The sequence below is a fragment of the Cervus canadensis genome, chromosome 21, assembly GCF_019320065.1.
Source record: "Cervus canadensis isolate Bull #8, Minnesota chromosome 21, ASM1932006v1, whole genome shotgun sequence".
Taxonomy (NCBI): domain Eukaryota; kingdom Metazoa; phylum Chordata; class Mammalia; order Artiodactyla; family Cervidae; genus Cervus; species Cervus canadensis.
In genome coordinates, this window is record NC_057406.1 from 20,038,946 (window position 1) to 20,060,712 (window position 21,767).

At 36.5% G+C, this 21,767-nt stretch overlaps 1 protein-coding gene across 2 annotated transcripts; it reads left to right on the plus strand.

Annotated features, from left to right (window-relative positions):
• Positions 1-12,777: 12,777 nt before the first annotated feature.
• Positions 12,778-21,480, plus strand: LOC122423734 (NKG2-A/NKG2-B type II integral membrane protein-like). Of its 2 annotated transcripts, XM_043441069.1 has the most exons (8): positions 12,779-12,821; positions 13,466-13,693; positions 14,087-14,185; positions 14,661-14,714; positions 15,231-15,382; positions 18,731-18,831; positions 19,138-19,258; positions 21,207-21,480. In XM_043441069.1, exons 2-7 carry the CDS (start codon positions 13,507-13,509, stop codon positions 19,253-19,255), a joined length of 711 nt encoding a protein of 236 aa, XP_043297004.1. In that variant the 5' UTR covers positions 12,779-12,821; positions 13,466-13,506; the 3' UTR covers positions 19,256-19,258; positions 21,207-21,480. The 2 variants fall into 2 exon arrangements, with proteins under 2 accessions (XP_043297005.1, XP_043297004.1); XM_043441070.1 differs by lacking the exon at positions 21,207-21,480 and having other exon boundaries at positions 12,778-12,821; positions 19,138-19,414.
• Positions 21,481-21,767: the final 287 nt, after the last annotated feature.

A 21,767-nucleotide genomic window follows, 5' to 3' on the forward strand; every position in this document is an offset into this window, starting at 1 on the left:
CAGTTCTTTGCATCAGGTGGCCAAAGTATTGGAGTTTCAGCCTCAGCATCAGTCCTTCCAATGAATATTCAGGACTGATTTCCTTAAGGAGTGACAGGTGGAATCTCCTTGCAGTCCAAGGGACTCTCAAGAGTCTTCTCCAACACCACAGTTCAAAAGCATCAACTCTTCAGCACTCAGCTTTCTTTACAGTCCAACTTTCACATCCATACGTGACTATCGTAAGATAGAGGCAGGAAATACATAAGAAGAGCGTAGAGATTTTTGTAGTTCTAGAAAATGGAGAAGTACTTAAAACAATTCAATTCAGTTCAGCTCAGTCGCTCAGTCATATCTGACTCGTTGCGACCCCAAGAACCGCAGCATGCCAGGCCTCCCGGTCCATCACCAACTCCCGGAGTTCACCCAAACCCGTGTCCACTGAGTCAGTGATGCCATCCAACCATCTCATCCTCTGTTGTACCCTTCTCCTCCTGTACTCAATCTTTCCCAGCATCAGGGTCTTCTCCAGTGAGTCAGCTCTTTGCATCCAGTGGCCAAAGTATTGGAGTTTCAGCTTCAGCATCAGTCCTTCCAATGAACACCCAGGACTGATCTCCTTTAGGATGGACTGGTTGGATCTTCTTGCAGTCCAAGGGATTCTCAAGAGTCTTCTCCAACACCACAGTTCAAAACCATCAATTCTTCGGCACTCAGCTTTCTTCACAGTCCAACTCTCACATCCATACATGACCACAGGAAAAACCATAGCCTTAACTAGACAGACCTTTGTTGGCAAAGTAATGTCTCTGCTTTTTAATATGCTGTCGATGTTGGTCGTAACTTCCTTCCAAGGAGTAAGTGTCTTTTAATTTCATGGCTGCAATCACCATCTGCACTGATTTTGGAGCCCAGAAAAATAAAATCAGCCACTGTTTCCACTGTTTCCCCATCTATTTGCCATGAAGTGATGGGACCGGGTGCCATGATCTTAGTTTTCTGAATGTTGAGCTTTAAGCCAACTTTTTCACTCTCCTCTTTCATCTTCATCAAGAGGTTCTTTAGCTCTTCTTCACTTTTTGTCATAAGGGTGGTGTCATCTGCATATCTGAGGTTATTCATATTTCTCCCAGCAATCTTGACTCCAGCCTGTGCTTCCTCCACTCCAGCATTTCTCATGATGTACTCTGCATATAAGTTAAATAAGCAGAGTGACAATATACAGCCCTGACATACTCCTTTTCCTATTTGGAATCAGTCTGCTGTTCTATGTCCAGTTCTAACTGTTGCTTCCTCACCTGCATATAGGTTTCTCAAGAGGCAGGTCAGGTGGTCTCGTATGCCCATCACTTTCAGAATTTTCCACAGTTTATTGTGATCCACACAGTCAAAGGCTTTGGCATAGTCAATAAAGCAGAAATAAATGTTTTTCTGGAACTCTCTTGGTTTTTCGATGATCCAGTGGATGTTGGCAATTTGATCTATCGTTCCTCTGCCTTTTCTAAAACCAGCTTGAACATCTGGAAGTTCATGGTTAACATACTGCTGAAGCCTGGTTTGGAAAATTTTGAGCATTAATTTACTAGCGGGTAAGATGAGTGCAATCGGGCGGTAGTTTGAGCATTCTTTAGGATTGCCTTTCTTTGGGATTGGAATGAAAACTGACTTATTCCAGTCCTGTGACCACTGCTGAGATTTCCATATTTGCTGGAATATTGAGTGCAGCACTTTTGCAGCAACATTTTTCAGGATTTGAAATAGCTCAACTGGAATTACATCAACTCCACTAGCTTTGTTCGTAGTGATGATTTCTAAGGCCCACTTGACTTCACTTTCCAGGATGTTTGGCTCTAGGTCAGTGATCACACCATTGTGATTGTCTGGGTCATGAAGATCTTTTTTGTACAGTTCTTCTGTGTATTCTTGCCACCTCTTCTTAATATCCTCTGCTTCTGTTATGTCACTACCAATTCTGTCCTTTATTGAGCCCATCTTTGCATGAAATGTTCCCTTGGTATCTCTAATTTTCTTGAAGAGATCTCTAGTCTTTCCCATTGTCTTGTTTTCCTCTATTTCTTTGCATTGATCACTGAGGAAGGCTTTCTTATCTCTCCTGGATATTCTTTGGAATTCTGCATTCAAATGGGTATATCTTCCGTTTTCTCCTTTGCTTTTTGCATCCTGCCTTTTCACAGCTATTTGTAAGGCCTCCTCAGACAGCCATTTTGCTTTTTTGCATTTCTTTTTCTTGGGGATGGTCTTGATTCCCGTCTTCTGTACAATGTCACTAACCTCCATCTATAGTTCATTAGGCACTCTGTCTATCAGATCTAGTCCCTTAAATCTATTTCTCACTTCCTGGTGTAGTCATAAGGGATTTGATTTAGGTCATACCTGAATGGTCTAGTGGTTTTTCCTACTTTCTTCAATTTCAGTCTGAATTTGGCAATAAGGAGTTCATGATCCAAGCCACGGTAAGCTCCCGGTCTTGTTTTTGCTGACTGTATAGAGCTTCTCCATCTTTGGCTGCAAAGGATATAATCAGTCTGATTTCGGAGTTGACCATCTGGTGATGTCCATGTGTAGAGTCTTCTCTTGTGTTGTTGGATGACGGTGTTTGCTATGACCTGTGTGTTCTCTTGGCAGAACTCCATTAGCCTTTGCCCTGCTTCGTTCTGTACTCCAAGTCCAAATTTGCCTGTTACTCCAGGTGTTTCTTGACTTCCTACTTTTGCATTCCAGTCCCCTATAATGAAAAGGACATCGTTTTTGGGTGTTAGTTCTAGAAGTTCTTGTAGGTCTTCATAGAACCATTCAACTTCAGCTTCTTCAGCATTACTGGTCGGGGCATTGACTTGAATTACCGTGATATTGAATGGTGGGCCTTGGAAACGAACAGAGATCATTCTGTCGTTTTTGAGATTGCATTCAAGTACTGCATTTCGGACTCTTTTGTTGGCTATGATAGTTACTCCATTTCTTCTAAGGGATTCCTGCCCACAGTAGTAGATATAATGGTCATCTGAGTTAAATTCACCCATTCCAGCCCATCTTAGTTCACTGATTCCTAGAATGTCGATGTTCACTCTTGTCATCTCCTGTTTGACCACTTCCAATTTGCTTTGGTTCATGGACCTAACATTCCAGGTTCCTATGCAATATTGCTCTTTACCGCATCGAATCTTGCATCTGTCACCAGTCCCATTCACAGCTGGATGTTGTTTTTGCTTTGGCTCCATCCCTTCTTTCTTTCTGGAGTTATTTCTCCACTGATCTCCAGTAGCATATTTGGTACCTACCGACCTGGGGAGGTCCTCTTTCAGTATCATATCATTTTGCCTTTTCATACTGTTCATGGGGTTCTGAAGGCAAGAATGTTGAAGTGGTTTGCCATTCCCTTCTCCAGTGGACCACATTCTGTCAGACCTCTCCCCCATGACCCGTTCATCTTGGGTGGCCCCATTCAGCATGGCTTATTTTCATTGAGTTAGACAAGACTGTGGTCCTGTGATCAGATTGGCTAGTTGTCCGTGATTGTAGTTTCAGTCTGTCTGCCCGCTGACCCCCTCTCTCAGTGCCTACTGTCTTACCTGGGTTTCACTTACCTTGGACGTGTGGTCTCTCTTCACGGCTGCTCCAGCAAAGTGCAGCCACTGCTCCTTACCTCGGACGCAGGGTAACTCCTCTCGGCCACTGCCCCTGACCTCGGGCACAGGGTAGCTCCTACTTAAAATGGTAGGGGTACGCAACAGGATTGAGGAACTAGATAAAGAATTACCAATGACCAAAGATGGAACAATATTAGGCAGCAAAAACCATAATAAGAAATAGTATTGCATTATAACCCCAATATAAAATATCCATGAGCCCATAGTAGTTTAAAATGATTAAATACTTATGTGAATGAGGGAGATGAAACAAATTTCTTGTGCAAAAAAATTCAAAATAAATAATGTAGATGCTCATGCCTAAAGGTGATGGGACTCCTTACTCCTTAAGTACTTACTGCACATAATGATTTCCTTCCAAAGAAATTATATACAGTCAAATGGAAGGGGAAAATAAGAGTAACTTAGAGTGGAAAACCTGACAAACACCACCTCAGTGAGCAAAGGTAACATCAACAGTGATAAGTCATGGTCACAGTTTGTTCTCTTGATGTGATGTGATAAAAATTTGCACTCTCTGGTCCTCCCCCAAACTTACAACCCCAATTTACTCATGGGACAAAAGTCAGACAAATCCCAGTGAAGGGTATACTAAAATATACCTACCTAATACTTTTCAAAACTATCAACATCATCAAGCACAAGGAAAGTCTGTAATAGCCAAGGGAAGCGCAAAGAGACATGACATTTGGTACATCATGTGGTAACCTGGTGGGATCCTGGAATATAAAAAGGACATAGGAAAAAAAATTATGGAAGCATGGATAAACTATGGATTTAGTTACTAAAAGTATATTGATGTTAGTTTATTAATTATAACTAATCTGCAATACAATATAAAATTCATTGAAAAGGACCTGAGTACAGAGAATACAGAACACCATACCACTGTGAAACATTTTCTGTAAATGTACATTGTTCTAAAAAATAAAATGCATTAAAAAATTAAAATCAGTTCAGTTCAGTTCAGTCGCTCAGTGTGTCTGACTCTTTGCGACCCCAGGAACTGCAGAACGCCAGGCCTCCCTGTCCATCACCAACTCCCGGAGTTGACCCAAACCCGTGTCCACTGAGTCAGTGATGCCACCCAACCATCTCATCCTCTGTTGTACCCTTCTCCTCCTGTACTCAATCCTTCCCAGCATCAGAGTCTTCTCCAATGAGTCAGCTCTTTGCATCCAGTGGCCAAAGTATTGGAGTTTCAGCTTCAGCATCAGTCCTTCTAATGTACACCCAGGACTGATCTCCTTTAGGATGGACTGGTTGGATCTTCTTGCAGTCCAAGGGATTCTCAAGAGTCTTCTCCAACACCACAGTTCAAAACCATCAATTCTTCGGCACTCAGCTTTCTTTATAGTCCAACTCTCACATCCATACATGACCTCTGGAAAAACCATAGCCTGAACTAGACAGAACTTTGTTGGCAAAGTAATGTCTCAGCTTTTTAATATGCTGTCTATGTTGGTTTTAACTTTCCTTCCAAGGAGTAAGTGTCTTTTAATTTCGTGGCTGCAATCACCATCTGCACTGATTTTGGAGCCCAGAAAAATAAAATAAGCCACTGTTTCCACTGTTTCCCCATCTATCTGCCATGAAGTGATGGGACCAGATGCCATGATCTTTGTTGTGTATCATGTGTAATCATGTGTAAATCAGTGTGAAAATATCTACAAAATAAACTTTAATAGTTTCTATTTTTTAACTTTTTTAAAATAGGAGGAACATTACTTTACAATGTTTTATTGTTTTCTATCATACAACAATATGAATCAGTCTTAAGTGTACATATATATGTTACCTCCCTCTTTAATCGTCCTCCCACCCCATCCCACCCCTCTAAGCTGTCATAGAGAAGCTAGCTGTGTGCTTCTGATTTTGATTGACTTAAATTCATAGGGCAATTAAGGAAGAAAAGTAATCATCATAATGTTTAGATTTTCAGTTTAGGAACATAGTTTATTTATCAAGTTGTCTTTTTCAACTTTTCTCACTAGTATTTTATAATTTCCAGAATATAAATAGTGCACATGCTTTGGTACATATATACTATCAACTTAATGTTCTTGATACTATTGCATATGGTACTTTTTGTTTATCACAATTTTCAATAATTTAATTTTAGTATATGGAAATATCACTGATTTTGATATGCTGTTCTATCTGAAACCATGTTTAACTTACTGATTAGTTTTAGGAGGATTTCAGAGACACTTTGGTATTTTTTATGCAGACAATTATGTCATTTAGTAAATAAATATAGTTTATTTTCTTTTCTCTGTCCAATCTATCTGACTTTTTACAATAGAGAAGTAGAGTCAACAGATGTAGCAAACAAATTTATGGTTATCATGTAGAAGCAAATTAAAAAGCAGAGACATTACATTGCTGACAAAGATCCCTATATCAAAATTATGGTTTTTCCAGTAGTCATGTATGGATGTGAGAGTTGGACCATAAAGAAGGCTAAGCGTCGAAGAATTGATGCTTTTGAACTGTGGTGTTGGAGAAGACTCTTGAGAGTCCCTTGGACTGCAAGGAGATCCAACCAGTCCATCCTGAAGGAGATCAGTCCTGGGTGTTCATTGGAAGGACTGATGTTGAAGCTGAAGCTCCAGTGCTTTGGCCACCTGATGCAAAGAAATGACTCATTTGAAAAGACCCTGATGCTGGGAAAGATGAAAGGCAAAAGAAGAAGGGGATGACAGAGGACGAGACGGTTGGATGGCATCACTGACTTGATGGACATGAGTTGAGCAAGCTCCAGGAGATGGTGAAGGACTGGGAGAACTGATGTGTTGCAGTCCATGGGGTTTCAAAGAGTCAGAAATGACTGAGCAACTGAACAAAAGCGACAACAGAGAATGAGAAGGAGGGACAGCATTGACGTGTACACATTACTATATATAAAATAGATAACTAATAAGAATCTGCTGAACAGCAGAGGGAACTCTACTCAATATTCTGTAATGGCCCATATGGGAAAAGACACTAAAACAGAGTAGATATAGGCATGTGCATATACGAATCACTTTGCTGTACACCTGAAACTAACACACGTTGTAAATCAACTAGAATCCAAAAAAAAAAAAAAATTTTTTTAAGAAAAAAATATGTCTGTGTTTCTTTTTCAATATGTGTCTTTCTTAAATATTTGCTTTTGCTCCTAAAGCAAAACAAAGCAGAATGTGTCCTCCCAAATATATGTTAATGAAGTAAGGGTCTGGTACCTCACAATGCCTTTCATAACATAGTAGACTTCAAAGTGCACAGTGTTCAGTGAAGACTGTGGAGTCAATGACACCCATCTATTTTCTTCAAGACATACTGTGAATATATGTTAATTTCTGGTTTATGAGATTATTTTAAATGAACAAATACAAAATTGATATCACTGAATCTCATAGTCTCAATATACAAATATTTTTAAAAATTTAGATGAATTTGCTGATGACTAATACCAAATATTGAAACCACCCTTATAGCAGAAAGTGAAGATGAACTAAATAGTCTCTTGATGAAATTGAAAGAGGAGAGTGGAAAAGTTGGCTAAAGCTCAACGTTCAGAAAACTAAGATCATGGCCTCTGGTCCCATCACTTCATGGGAAACAGATGGGGAGACAGTGGAAACAGTGTCGGGCTTTATTTTTGGGGCTCCAAAATCACTGCAGATGGTGATTGCAGCCATGAAATTAAAAGACACTTACTCCTTGGAAGGAAAGTTATGACCATCCTAGATAGCATATTAAAAAGCAGAGACATTACTTTGCCAACAAAGGTCCGTCTAGTCAAGGCTATGGTTTTTCCAGTGGTCATGTATGAATGTGAAAGTTGGACTGTGAAGATAGCTGAGTGCCAAAGAATTGATGCTTTTGAACTATGGTGTTGGATAAGACTTTTGAGAGTCCCTTGGACTGCAAGGAGATCCAACCAGTCTATCCTAGAGGAGATCAGTCCTGGGTGTTCACTGGAAGGACTGATGCCCAAGCTGAAACTCCAATACTTTGGCCACCTCATGCGAAGAGTTGACTCATTGGAAAAGACCCTGATGCTGGGAGGGATTGGGGGCAGGAGGAGAAGGGGATGACAGAGGATGAGATGGCTGGATGCATCACCAACTCAATGGGCATGAGTTTGAGTAAACTCCGGGAGTTGGTGATGGACAAGGAGGCCTGGCGTGCTGCGGTTCCTGGGGTCGCTGAGTCGGACACGACTGAGTGACTGAACTGAACTGAACTGAACTGAATACCAAATATAGGATGAGTACGGGCTTCCCTCATAGTTCAGTTGGTAAAGAATCTGCATGCAGTGCAGGAGACCCTGATTCAATTCCTGCGTTGGAAAGATCCACTGGAGAAGGGATAGGCTACACATTCCTGTATTCTTGGGCTTCCCTTGTGGCTCAGCTTATAAAGAATCTGCCTGCAATGAGGGAAACCTGGGTTCAATCCCTGGGTTGGGCAGATCTCCTGGAGAAGGGAATTCTCCAGTGTTCTGGCCTGGAGAATTCCATGGCCTGTATAGTCCATGGGATCCCAGAGATTTGGACATGACTGAGAGACTTTCACTTTCACTCACTTCCACTTTCAATACAAAATAAATTACTGAGGAGATTGAAAGTACTAGTAAATAAAGGAATAAAAACCCATATTTTTCCTGAAAAATATTTTTATGACCTATAAACATTGCCAGAACTTTGTTTCTCATAGGTTAGGATTGATCCTTGGGTTTTTAAAATGTCTTAATATTTTACCATTTAGTTACTTTGTAATTTGAGAAATTTGAATTCGAACAATCATTAAATAATGATAAAATGGATAAATATACTACCATTTAATTTTCAGCAAATATTCTCCCTTATACAATGCCAAATTATAGAGTACATCCTATAATAGATAAAATAACTTCCAGGCAAACTATTTTCATTTAGCTTTATTCACCATCGACTACTTGTATTATATGCACAAAAATACAAATTTATGAATGCAAAACTGGATTTATTTTGATAGAAACAAAACCATTTAAACTTTCATATTGCATTGAATTTGAAGATGAGGGAATTTGAACATTGGAAATTTTATTGCTAACCAGGCAGGTAATACCAATAGCTGTGGAAAAACCACACGCCTCCCACACACACACATACAATTTAGCATCAAAAAATGAATTAAATATTTCCCAAAACATCTGGAGACATAAAGAATATATTCTGCATAATATATTTTGACCCACTTTCATTTTGATTCATTATTGTCTTCATCTCTAGTTAACATTGATATTAGATAATTAAGAAGTACCCCAAGGTAAATTATTTCCTGCAACAATCCAGAGCCCTCCCAAATTTCTACATAGCTTACCTATAGCAAGTTCTCCTGTATCCCTCTTTGTTCAACAATGTGACAGCAGAATTACATGCCCACACTGCCTGATAAAGTTTGTGTCTGTGTCTTGAGATTTCACCATTTGGAGGACAACTTGATCAGAACACAGCCAGGATGAGCTCTCTCAGCTGGCCTTTCACCTCTGCTTTAAGAGTAGGAGTTCCGTGTTGATATTTATGACTGGCTTCAGAGACATGATGTCAGAAAAACATAGTCAATGATCAAATAACATTCAATATTCCTACTCAGAAAGTTTCCAGGGGTTTCAGTATCTCATTTACTTCACACTCTGTCAGACAAGAATCATAGAGAACTAAAATGCCAAATTTTATCATCGTCTCATAGATCATATGAACATGAACTTTAGCAGCCAACATAAACTTGAAAAATGAAAGCCTTTCAGACTCATGAGGGTAGGAAATAGTCAATAACTAAATTCAAAACCTCTAAAAATACATTAGTTGATGATTTATAGATAAAAATAAAAAATATTAAACTGTACATAAATATCACCCTAAATGTTTAAGCACATACTGAGGATAGCCAAGCTGATTGATGCAATATAGTAAATATTTGCAATATTGGGTTGACTGATTTGAATAATGGCAGATTGCTTTGTCTTTTTTGTGTTCTCTTTAAATTGTCTGAGGAAACAGACATTGGCTTCCAATAAAACATGGCAACTATAATTGAAAAGCTTAAAATGTTGAATGGTTTTGAAAGTTGCCCATTAAAAGCATCAGAATCAAAATGATCTGTTCCACTAGATACTCTTGACTGAGACCAGTCCTCCTCTATCAGGGATGGTTGTCCTCCTCAACTGAGTGTGCAGCTTCGAGAGGAACGCACATGGAATGATGAGGGAGGAAAGGGCCACCCACATAGCCAGCCAGATCAGCTGAATCATCCCCAGAGATCAATGGAGTGATGGAAGTCAAAACCAGATCACTCTCACATCCTCCAGGTATTTTCTGACTTTCTCTTTCATGTCATCGTTTACCCATTGGTTCTTAGTATCATGTTTGTAGTATCTATGTAATTATCTTTTTTTTCTTCTTCTTTTCCTTTCTGTGGTTGATTTCTAGTTACATACAGTTGTGGTCAGAAAAGCTGTTTGAAATAATTTCTATCCATTCCATTTCCTGAGGCTGGTTGTGTGTCCTGGAATGTGATCTATCCTTGAGAATGTTTCACGTGCACTTAAAAACAAAGTGTGTTCTGGGGTTTTTGAATGTAAAAAGTCCTGCAGACATCAATTAAGTTCAACTGTTCTAATGTGTCATTAAGAATCTTGGTTATCTTATTGATTTTATATCTGGGAGATCTGTCCAGTGGTGTCAATGGGGTGTTAAGATCTCCTACTATTATTGTATTCCCTTTAATTTCTCTTTTTATATCATTAGTGTTTGTTTTATGTATTTAGGTGTTGTCATTTCCTATACCAGGGGAACGTCCAGACCCAGGGATCAAATTCATGCCTCTTGTGTCTCTTGCATCGATAGGCAATTTCTTTGGATCAGTACCACCTAGGATGCCATTAATATATTGGGGTCATATATTAGCAAGTGTAATATCTTCTTCATGTATTGATTCTTTTATCATTATACAATATTTTTCTTTATGTTTTATTATGAACTTTCCTTTAAAGACTATTTTGTCTTATATAAGCATTGTTACATGTCGTTTCTTGTCATTTTCATTTGAATGTTCTATTTATCGTGTGGTTTAAGTCTTCTCTTCATCTCCTTGCCATTGTTTGATTAGGTGATATTTTTAAAAATATAGTAGTATAGTAGTACTTGAATCTATGTTGTTACATCAAATATTCCTAGTAAAATCCAACTAGTCATGATTGGAGGATGAATTCATGAATGACATAATGACTGTTTCTTTAATATTTCAACCTTTGTCATGGAGGTATATTTTATTAATATAATGTTCTTATTTTGTTCTTTCAAGGGCATGTGTTTCTGTCAGAGAAAGTCTTGGGATTAAATTTTTTATTTCATAAGAATAAAAGTGAATATAAGAACTAGGGCAGAGAAAAGAAGTGGTATTTTGAAAATGATGGCCTTTGTTCCAAACACAATATGGTTGGAAATGTAGCAATTCTGCAGAATAATTAGTGACAAATATCTTTAAATACCTGTTGAAAATGGGATTATGATTTTTAGAACTTTTTCTATGACAATAGAAGTGAAATAACAATGGATATGAAGGAAAGGTGTATCCACTGCCAAGATATAGCAACCTAGTTTTAAAAGTAAAACTTGAGGTATTCTAAGTTTTCAGAGTATGTGACTGACATGGAAACAAGATAACTGTATAGGTGATTAAACCTCCACCTCCTCAGATCTTATAGAATATGATAACAATTTCTCAGAGGCATTTAAAAATGGAAAATATAAATAACACACTTAGAGATCCATTTGTGCTTTTAAATGCAGCCCAAAGTCTCCTATTTTCTGGAGGTGTGTGATGAGCTACACTCTCTTCAAATAGCCTAAGTGTGAGAATTTCCTGTTCAAACTTGAAGTGACACATTGATGACAAATCAACTTTTTCCACTCTTGCTTCACTCTGAGTCTTCACAGGGCAGTCTGTGAAAGTCACAGATATTGCTTATTCTTGTCCTGGATTTATGTTTTTGAATTTCTCCTTTTATTACCCAGCTATAGCAGGCCTCTTTTATGAGAGTAACCTGACCTCCCTACTAAAGGATGCATGACTTTCTGGCCAACAGAAGGTATGTGTCTCTCCTCTCTTGTCTCTCTATTAGACCATCTCACTTAGTGGGAACTAACGAATGTTAAATGTGATGCAAGTGATGTACAGTTTATATACGGCAAAATCAAAGTAGAACATTGTTTTTAAATAAATTGAAGTAAAAGGCAATCATAAGATATCTAATATGATGGGCCATTTCTCCAAGTATAAAAATTATTGTCTGTAGAATGTTACTCAAGTGCATACACATGGCAGGAATGGGTTTGTATATAATATTAAGTGGAACCTAAAGACCTCATGACAGGGAACAATTAGTTTTGGATTTTATGATCAGTAAAAGGTAAGTTTTTTGTACAATAATACAAATTGTATGTTAATATATTTCTGCTCAAACTTATAAATAGATTCTTGGAAAGGAAATCATTGTATAGCAAAGACCAAACATAATTCCTCATACATGTATTAGATTGAAAGTAACAATCCAAATTTTTAATAAAAATCAAGTTGAGGTAACTTCCTAAAGGCTAATTTAAACTTAATTGTAAGTAATGAAAGTATTTTTTTAAAAAATCAAACTTCATATAAAAAATATGCTAAACTAATTAAAGATACTAACTAATATAAATCAGAAATAGTACCATAGAAATGATGACTAAAATAATAATTAAAACTGATATTTATTGAGAACTTATAAGTGCCAGGTTGAGTGCTCAGTGTTACATGCATTATGTATTACATAACCTTATTTCCATTTTAGATTATAATATGATACTAGATACTAAATAACTTTCTGAAGGTCACATTTTTCAATTTAAAAGCTGCAATTCATTTCCAGATATTTCTGACTATTGCATCAACTGTCTGAATTATGTTGAGTTATGTATCTGGATTTTTCATAAGTAATCACCATCACTTATACAACTAAAATGACCTTTACTAACTTTCACATCTATAGGATCTTTCTGAAAGTTTGAACCAACAGTGTTTTCCATAAATGACCTATACCTGCTTTTCATTTTGTGGGTTCAAATATTAGCCATTAAATCACTTATCAACAACTTTTGTAAAGTAAGTATTTTTTAGTCTTTTTCTGTTGTTTTATTTTTCATATTGTTTAGTTTATATATGATTAGTGTGTCATGTGATATTTTACAAAGTATGAAACATTTCCTCAATTGTTAATGATTTCTCACAACTCCTCAACCATTCAAAATAAAGACCATTTGGCACCCCTTTTCATTGATCAAAGTAAGCCACCAAACAGTGTAATTTAGTGCAGGGGATTGTTGTATATGCCAACATTCTCTCTCCTCATCTTTAAAGAACTTAGTCTGTAAATCATTACTAAATTTCAAACTTACTATAAATATAGGTGAATCTCCTTGTTAATAGAACATTTTAATTTTAATACAAGCATTATGATGATTTTAAAATATTTCTGTGGAATCTGACTTCAGTGAAGATATTATTAGCCACGAATTTCTTTACTGCTCCCTAATTTATTGCTTTTCATTGTTTCAACCAATAATATATTGTCAAATACAGAATATCTTTTTTAAAAAGTATTCTTTCATGAAAGGCTTGTTTAAAGTACTGAGGAATTTAGAAGCAGGTTTTATATTTGTTCAGCTGCAAAGTGAACACTAAACTCTTTGCCCCACCCATCTTATTATACTAAGGTTCTTATCTCATCTACACCACTGATTCCTCAGTTCACTTAGAGCATGGTCCTTGACCTCACTCAGCTGCAAAGATGAATAACCAAGGAGTAACTTATGTAGAACTGAAGGCAGTCAAGAGCTCAAAGACACAGCAGATGAAACCGAAGATTTCTAAAAGTTCCAGTTCAATAACTGAGCAGGAATTAACATATGCAGAACTAAATCTTCAAAATGCTTCTCAGAATCTTCGTGAGAATGACAAGAACTACCACTCCAAAGGTAAAACACTTACTAGTCACACAAAGAAACTGTTCTAGGATTTGCAGTTGGGGTGCAGAGGTGTGAAGGAGGAGCAGGGGAAAAGCTCACATATTTTTCATTTTGAGAAAGGGAGCTTAAAGTTGGTTGTGGTATTCTAATGTGAGATTGGAAGACTACTTTAATTCTGGCATTGCTATAATTTGAAGTCTTTGATCAACAACTCATTCAGCATTATATTCGCTGAAAATGTGATATATGTTAGAGAAAGACTACAGTGGTAGAAATGGGTTGGGGTCCAAGTTTATATCCATAAATCCCTGTTCATATGGGTTCTCGTGTATATAAAATCTAACCAACTGTCCCCAGCACTCCTTCACTCCTTTCTCACTGTCTCCTTTTATCTCCCTGCAGGTTCACCATCACCTCCAGAGAAGTGCATTGCTGGGATCCTGGGAATCATCTGCCTTGTCCTCATGTCCACTGTGGTGACAATGATCGTTGTTACTCCCTGTAAGTACATTTTTGAGAAAACTATAAGGGAACTTTTCACTTTAATGATGGTCAGTTCTCTAAACATTTCACAAGATTATAGAATGTGTCTATCATTAAAATATATGCAATTAGACTAAATGCAGAATGTATTTGGAATTTGTGAAATACATATGACACAAGATAATTACAGAGAGTATGTATATGGATATTCTGATTTCATAACTCAAAAGCATGCTTTAGGAGATTGAAAGATCTTACTGAGAAACACAAATTAATTTTTGAGATTGGTAAGGGGTGGTAAAATCTACTCCTTTAGGTTTTTAAAATATTTTTTCCACCAAATCTTCATTACCCAATTAATTTTTCTTGGTAAAATCAGCTTTATTCCAGACTACTCTAATCCTAAACAATAAACTGAATTTCAAACTCACAAACTGAAATCATTATGAGTTATTTAGAGCAATGTTAATTTTTATAATGATTAATTTTGTAGCTACTGTAATACGGGAGCAGAATAACTCCTCTGCGATAGCAAGACTCCAAAAAGGTACATAATGATTTTAAAGCTCTGATATAAATACAATTTGTATTTTGCCTCTATCTTAGCCTAGTGAAAATAAGAAAAGATTTAGGGGTAGAAGATAAATTACAAAATCGGGCAACAAACTTGCCTAAATAATGATTAAGGGAGAGTGTTTTTCCCTATGCAACAGTATGATCACCATATCCATTGTTGGCAATTGACTCCAAATTTGCCTGCTGTAATATGGTAAAAGACAAATAATTTTGCTACTCTAAAATAAAAGCTTCATTTCTTGATTTTTAGGACAAGTAAAGAGGAGATATTTTTATATGTTTTCTTTATATAGAGACATAAATTGGGGTATGAGAGACTGACGCTGTGAAAGTATGGGTGAGATTTGTTTTATATGTACCAGCCTTGAGGGCATATAACTTTGTTATATATATACATACATGTTTATATCTATGCATACATGTAAGTTAATTTTTGTTTTTTAAAATTCAAATTGCCTTTGAATAGTAATTCATAATCTTTCTCCAGAATTTCATTGTGGTTGTAGTCCAAAAGAGTGGGTTACATATTCCAACAATTGCTATTCTATTAGTTTGGAAAAAGAAACATTGAATAGGAGTTTGATGTCCTGCTCTACTAAGAATTCTACTCTGCTTTACATAGATAATGAAGAGGAAATGGTAAGATATGAAGCATTTCAAACACTTTATTAAAGGCTTGATTCAGCCAATATTATATTTGTTAGAGTTCACTTGTGTTTTTGTACATATTTGTAGTTGGGTTATTTTAAAGATCTCTTAATATTCCATTAAACAATGGAATATGACTTTCTGATACTTTACTTTCATTGTAAACCATTAATGCACGTTTGGTAATTTCCAGTTCTTCTGCTCCTTGTTAGCAGGTGTTCTGATGGACCCCCTTGTAAGGCTCACCTGTGTTGCCCCCAGGATTCTCTCAACACAGGAGGAGAGGCTGACCTGTGCCACCTCCTAGAGTTAGGTTAGGCACTAGGTGTTGGGAAGTAAGAGGCCCAAGTCACTTTCATCTGATGGTGGGGAGGATACGGTTCAGTTCAATTACTCAGTAGAGTCCGACTCTTTGCAGCCTCACAAACTGCAGCACTCAGGCCTCCCTGTCCATCACCAACTCCTGGAGTTTACTCAAACTCATGTCCATCGAGTTGGTGATGCCATTCAGCCATCTCATCCTCTGTCGTCCCCTTCTCCTCCTGCCCCCAGTCCCTCTGAGCATCAGGGTCTTTTCCAATGAGTCAACTCGTCGCATGAGGTGACCAAACTATTGGAGTTTCAGCTTCAGCATCAGTCCTTCCAATGAACACCCAGGACTTATCACCTCTAGGATGGACCGGTTGGAACTCCATGCAGTCCAAGGGACTCTCAAGAGTCTTCTCCAACACCTCACTTCAAAAGCATCAATTCTTTGGCGCTCAGCTTTCTTCACAGTCCAATTCTCACATCCATACATGACCACTGGAAAAACCATAGCCTTGACTAGACAGACCTTTGTTGGCAAAGTAATGTCTCTGCTTTTTAACATGCTACCTAGGTATTCCCCATCCCGATCCCCCCTCCCACCTCCCTCTCCACCCGATTCCTCTGGGTCTTCCCAGTGCACCAGGCCCGAGCACTTGTCTCATGCTTTTTAATATGCTATCTAGGTTGGTCGTAACTTTCCTTCCAAGGAGTAAGCGTCTTTTAATTTCATGGCTGCAATCACCATCTGCAGTGATTTTGGAGCCCAGAAAAATAAAGTCTGACACTTTTTCCCCATCTATTTTCCATGAAGTGATGGGGTCAGATGCCATGATCTTAGTTTTCTGAATGTTGAGCCTTAAGCCAACTTTTTCACTCTCCTCTTTCACTTGCTCAAGTCCCCTATACAAGATGCCTGTAATGATTGTTCCAACACCTCCCACCTTGCTCTCTCATCATGGAGAAGTGATTAGAGATTACAGAGGATGAGGGCTACTGGATAGTCTCAAACCTCTTCACTTTTCTCTTCCCACATGCAGGGTTCTCCTTTCTTGTGTCTTTCATTAGTTCCCGTGTCTACAGTTGAACTGAGCAGGGAGTAACAGAGAGAAATGATTCTCTGACCCCTTGTCTCGTCCACTGGATTCCACAGAAATAGATTGCTTTGGGGTTTATCTAGTCAAAGAATGGTGTCAGACTCAGAAAACTAAATCTTCGGCTCTCATGTCACTTATTTTCTCCATTTCATTCCCTTAATTTTTTCTAAAACGGAAATTCTGAGGAATGTATCATAGTAGAGAAATGCAATGATATACTCACAGTATCCAGAAAAAAGAACGTCACAGAATCTTAAAACTTATTTAAAGCCTTGTTCTGTTAGTTTTGACATGAGTAAACACTAAATTACATGAATCAGAATTTTCCTTACTGCACATATTCTCTTCAGTTACTCCACTTTCTTATCCCTCAGGCTTAATGTTAGACACAATTCACAGCTGTCAATATCCCCAAGTTGATATACTAAGTGTATTCTTTTGTGGGATATGTACAACTAATTCATGTCTTTGTAAATACTCCTTTTATTAAATGGTCCTCAAAAATAACAAAATTCCTTATTAACATTAGAAAACTGTGGTACTGATAAGTATAAATGTTTGAATTAATTTTGAATCAAAAGTACAGACATGGTTAATATTTATTGCAATATTAAAAATTCCAGCTTACAACTTTTATGATTTTAGTATTACATTTGGAATTTAACATGCTCATTCTATTCAAAGAACTAAGTTCAGTTCAGTTCAGTCGCTCAGTCAAGTCCAACTCTGAGACCCCATCGACTGCAGCCTGCCAGGCTTCCCTATCCATCACCAACTCCTGGAGCTTGCTCAATCTCACATCCATTGAGTTTGCCATCCAACCATCTCATCCCCTGTCATCCTTTTCTCCTGCCTTCAATCTTTCCCAGCATCAGGGTCTTTTCCAGTGAGTCATTTCTTCACAGCAAGTGACCAAAGTATTGGAGTTTCAACTTCAGCATCAGTCTTTCCAATGAATATTCAGGGCTGATTTCCTTTAAGCTTGCCTGGTTTGATCTTCTTGCAGTCCAAGGGACTCTCAAGAGTCTTCTCAATCACCACAGATCAAAAGCATCAGTTCTTCAGCGCTCAACTTTCCTTATGGTTCAACTCTCACATCCATATATGACTACTGGAAAAATCATAGCTTTGACTAGACGGACCTTTGTTGGCAATGTCTCTGCTTTTAATATGCTGTCTAGGTTGGTCATACCTTTTCTTCCAAGGAGCAAGTGTTAATTTCAGGGCTGCAGTCACTATCTGCAGTGATTTTGGAGCCAAAGAAAATAAAGTCTAGAACTGTTTCCATTGTTTCCCCGTCTATTTACCATAAAGTGATAGAACCAGATGCCATGATCTTAGTTTTTCAAATGTTGAGTTTCAAGACAGCTTTTTCACTCTAGTTTCACTTTTATCAAGAGGCAATTCAGTTCCTCTTCACTTTCTGCCATAACGGGGGGAAGGGAGGGTGTCATCTGCATATCTGTGGTTATTGAGATTTCTCCCCGCAATCTTGATTCCAGCTTGTGCTTCATTCAGCTTGCCATTTCATATGATGGACTCTGCATATAAGTTAAATAAGCAGGGTGACAGTATACAGCTTTGACATACTCCTTTCTTTATTTGGAACCAGTCTGTTGTTCCATGTCTGATTCTAACCATTGTTTCTTGGCCTGCATACAGATTTCTCAGGAGGGAGGTAAGGCAGGTAAGAAATACCAATTTCTCTGATATTCCAGTCTCTTTCAGAATTTTCCACAGTTGTGATCCACACAGTCCAAGGCTTTGGTGTACTCAACATTTATGTATTATAGTGTTAGATGTAAAATCTAACATACTCATTTTATTCAAAGAACTAAAGATCCTTTGAAAAAATTCATCCTTTGACTTGCATTTTAAAAATTAATAAAAATTTTTCATAATGATATTTAAGTGAAAATTCTTTATTTTGGGCTAGAAATTTCTGATGTCCCTATCAATTACATCGTGGATTCCAGTCTTTCGTGAAGGTCGTGGTCAACCATGGATGTGGCTAAACCGCTCAATTTTCAAACTAAAGTAAGTTTTTAAAATGAATGCTGTATAGAAGAGGAAAAATAAAGAAATATTAATAATATGAATACATTTGTTTTCATTGAATTATAGAAAGCTGAAGATGTTGAAAGTTAATAAAATGTTGATATAAATGTTCTAAAATGGGCTACTCTGTAACCCATTTTCCTAATAACAAACTCTTACTGAAATTTTATTAAAAACATCATTACCCATTTTCAAAATATCTTTTATTACAGTTACATAGAAATACTATTGCTTCATGTGTTGTCTTCATAGAATATAACAGCATTATGCTTTTTTATATAACAGGATAACAGACTATTCACCTGATGAACATAAGTGTGCTGTACTATCCTCAGGGGTCATAAAAGCAGAAGACTGTCAGACTCCAAATGCATATAATTGCAAGCATAAGCTTGAGAATTAAAAAGTGAGTTTGGATGCTGTTGAGTAACTTTATCTTTTATGAAAAGGAAATACTGTTATGATTACATAAATTTTGAAATGAATTATTTGTTTTAATAATGTTTTCAAATACCGTTGAAAGTAAACATTGAAATTCTGTAAATTCCTTCAATAAAAATTCCTTCAATAAATTCCTTCAATAAAAATTCAAAATAGATATAAAAATAAAGGTTCAAATAAAATAAAAATTCAAAATAAAAATTCAAAAAAATTTCCTTCAATAAAAAATGAATTAATTTTAAAAACACTGTTGAAATATAATATGCACACCAAAAAGGATAGATATCACTCCTTTTGTGTCTGGTCGTTTTTACTCAACAATATGTTTATGGCTTTCAAACTTCCTAAAATGTCATGTTTTCTGAGTCTGTTTGTATAAAATGTCAAAAAATTTGATATTTGAGAACAAGGACCAAAAGGAGCAATTATCAAGAGCTATGGGGAGATGAGAAAGGAAATGACTGCTACTTGATCAGTGATGAATATTTTCTAGATATTGATAGTGGTGATAGTTGTAAACTGTGAACATATTTAAAATCACTGATTTATATAGTTTAAATAGATGGATTTTATGGTGTGTAAATTGTACCTCAATAAATCTGTTTAAAATAAAAACTTCTTGGGACTGCATTTAATATTTAAAATAATTTATAAAGAGAGACATCTTTAAAACATTGGCTGTTACAGTCAATATGCTTTAAACTTCCATGAGTTAGGTTTTCTTTAAATTTTCCCTGTCAGATTTTGTGTTTCTGTATTTTGAGATGTTAAATATACATGGGTGTTTCATAGTCATGATTTTGTAAATGACGCTCTTATTTTAAAAAATTTTAGTAATTTTTGGTGCAGTAAAGAGTAATATATTGAGGTTTACATGTTGGCCTTATAGTCAATAATTTCTCTGACTTTTTGTATTAAGTCCATCATTTCAAATATTTATTCTTATGGATGTTATATGAGATTAGTATGTATATAATAGTTGTTCATGTCTTTTGTTCAGGTGCAATTATTTTTTTTCTTGACTTATTTTCATAGGCTACAATTTAATTTCCAAAGTTGAATAGAAGGTACAGTAAAGATTCTGTATCTATCTCTTCTTAGTCAAGGAAGAGATTTCAATACTTCATCCTTAAATATGAGATTTATCTTAAGGTTTTTTTCATCATATGTTTCTCATGTGAAACCATAATATTCTCATTTTTTAAACAAATTTTATAATCAATTGATGTTGATGTTACATTTGCATTATTTTCCATCAGTTGGAATGGTAAATGTTTTCTTTGTATAACGATTATGAAGTAAATTACCGTTATTTCTTCTATTAAACCAATATTAAACCAATCTTGCACTTCTGAAATAAAATCACATTGATCATCTGTGTTGCCCGTTGTCTTAAAAACTCAATGCATATGCTATATCTAGATTAAGCTATTTTTCTTCATCTACATTCACAAAGAGCTTGAACTGAGTTTTCAGTTATGTTACATACTTGACAGGTTGTTACAAAAGCTATTATTAGGAAGTATTTCTCTTTTTCTTTTACCTGAAACTTTGTGAAAGAGTACTGCTACATTTTTAAGTGTTATTATTCACTGCCAATGCCATCTGAGCATCTAGAACTATTTTGTAGAAAGGTTTATATAATGAACTTAATGTTTTACAATATATGTTAGGTTTACTCAGGTTTCTATTTGCTGTGCTTTATTTTGGTGATTTGGATTTTAGGATTTTTCTATTTTATATGGACAGTAAAATGTATTCACAATATTGCTTTTTATCTGTTTGGTATCTGTAAAAACTATACATTATCCCTTTATTTATTATACATGTAAAAGATTTTATTCCTCTTTAAAAACAAAAAAAAAGTATTTTTGCCTCACCTCATGGCTTTTGGGTCTTACTTCCCCAAACAGGTATTGAACTTGGGCCATCAGCAGTGAAAGCATGGAGTCTTTACCACTGAACCACCTGGAAATTCCCCCTTTTCAATTTTTTTCAAGAGTCTTTTATCCATTTTATTAAATATATTCAATAAGAATACATTTGGTCTTGTTGTTTCTCCATATTGCAATTTTGTCCTTTGTCTTGATTTTTCACTAATTATTGCTTTCTTCCTTCTACTTCATTTGGTTTTAATTTCACCTAATTTTACCTTTTTCATTTTTAATTTCTTCTGACGCAAGCTTGGATTTCTACTGTTTTGTTTTATTTCAATTGTTAAGTAAGCATATAAGGCAGTCAATACTTCACAAGACAGACATTTGGTTTTATATTTATCTTGTACTTCTTATAAAATTTTTGAACATTCATTCATATTCTTGCCTGGAGAATCCCCATGGAGAGAGGAGCCTGGCGGGCTACAGTCCATGGGGTCACGAAGAGTCAGACACGACTGAACTATTAAGCACAGCACCCACCTTTCAAGCGCCCAGCTGTCAACCTGTCTAGAGGCTAATGCAGTGACACCACTACTA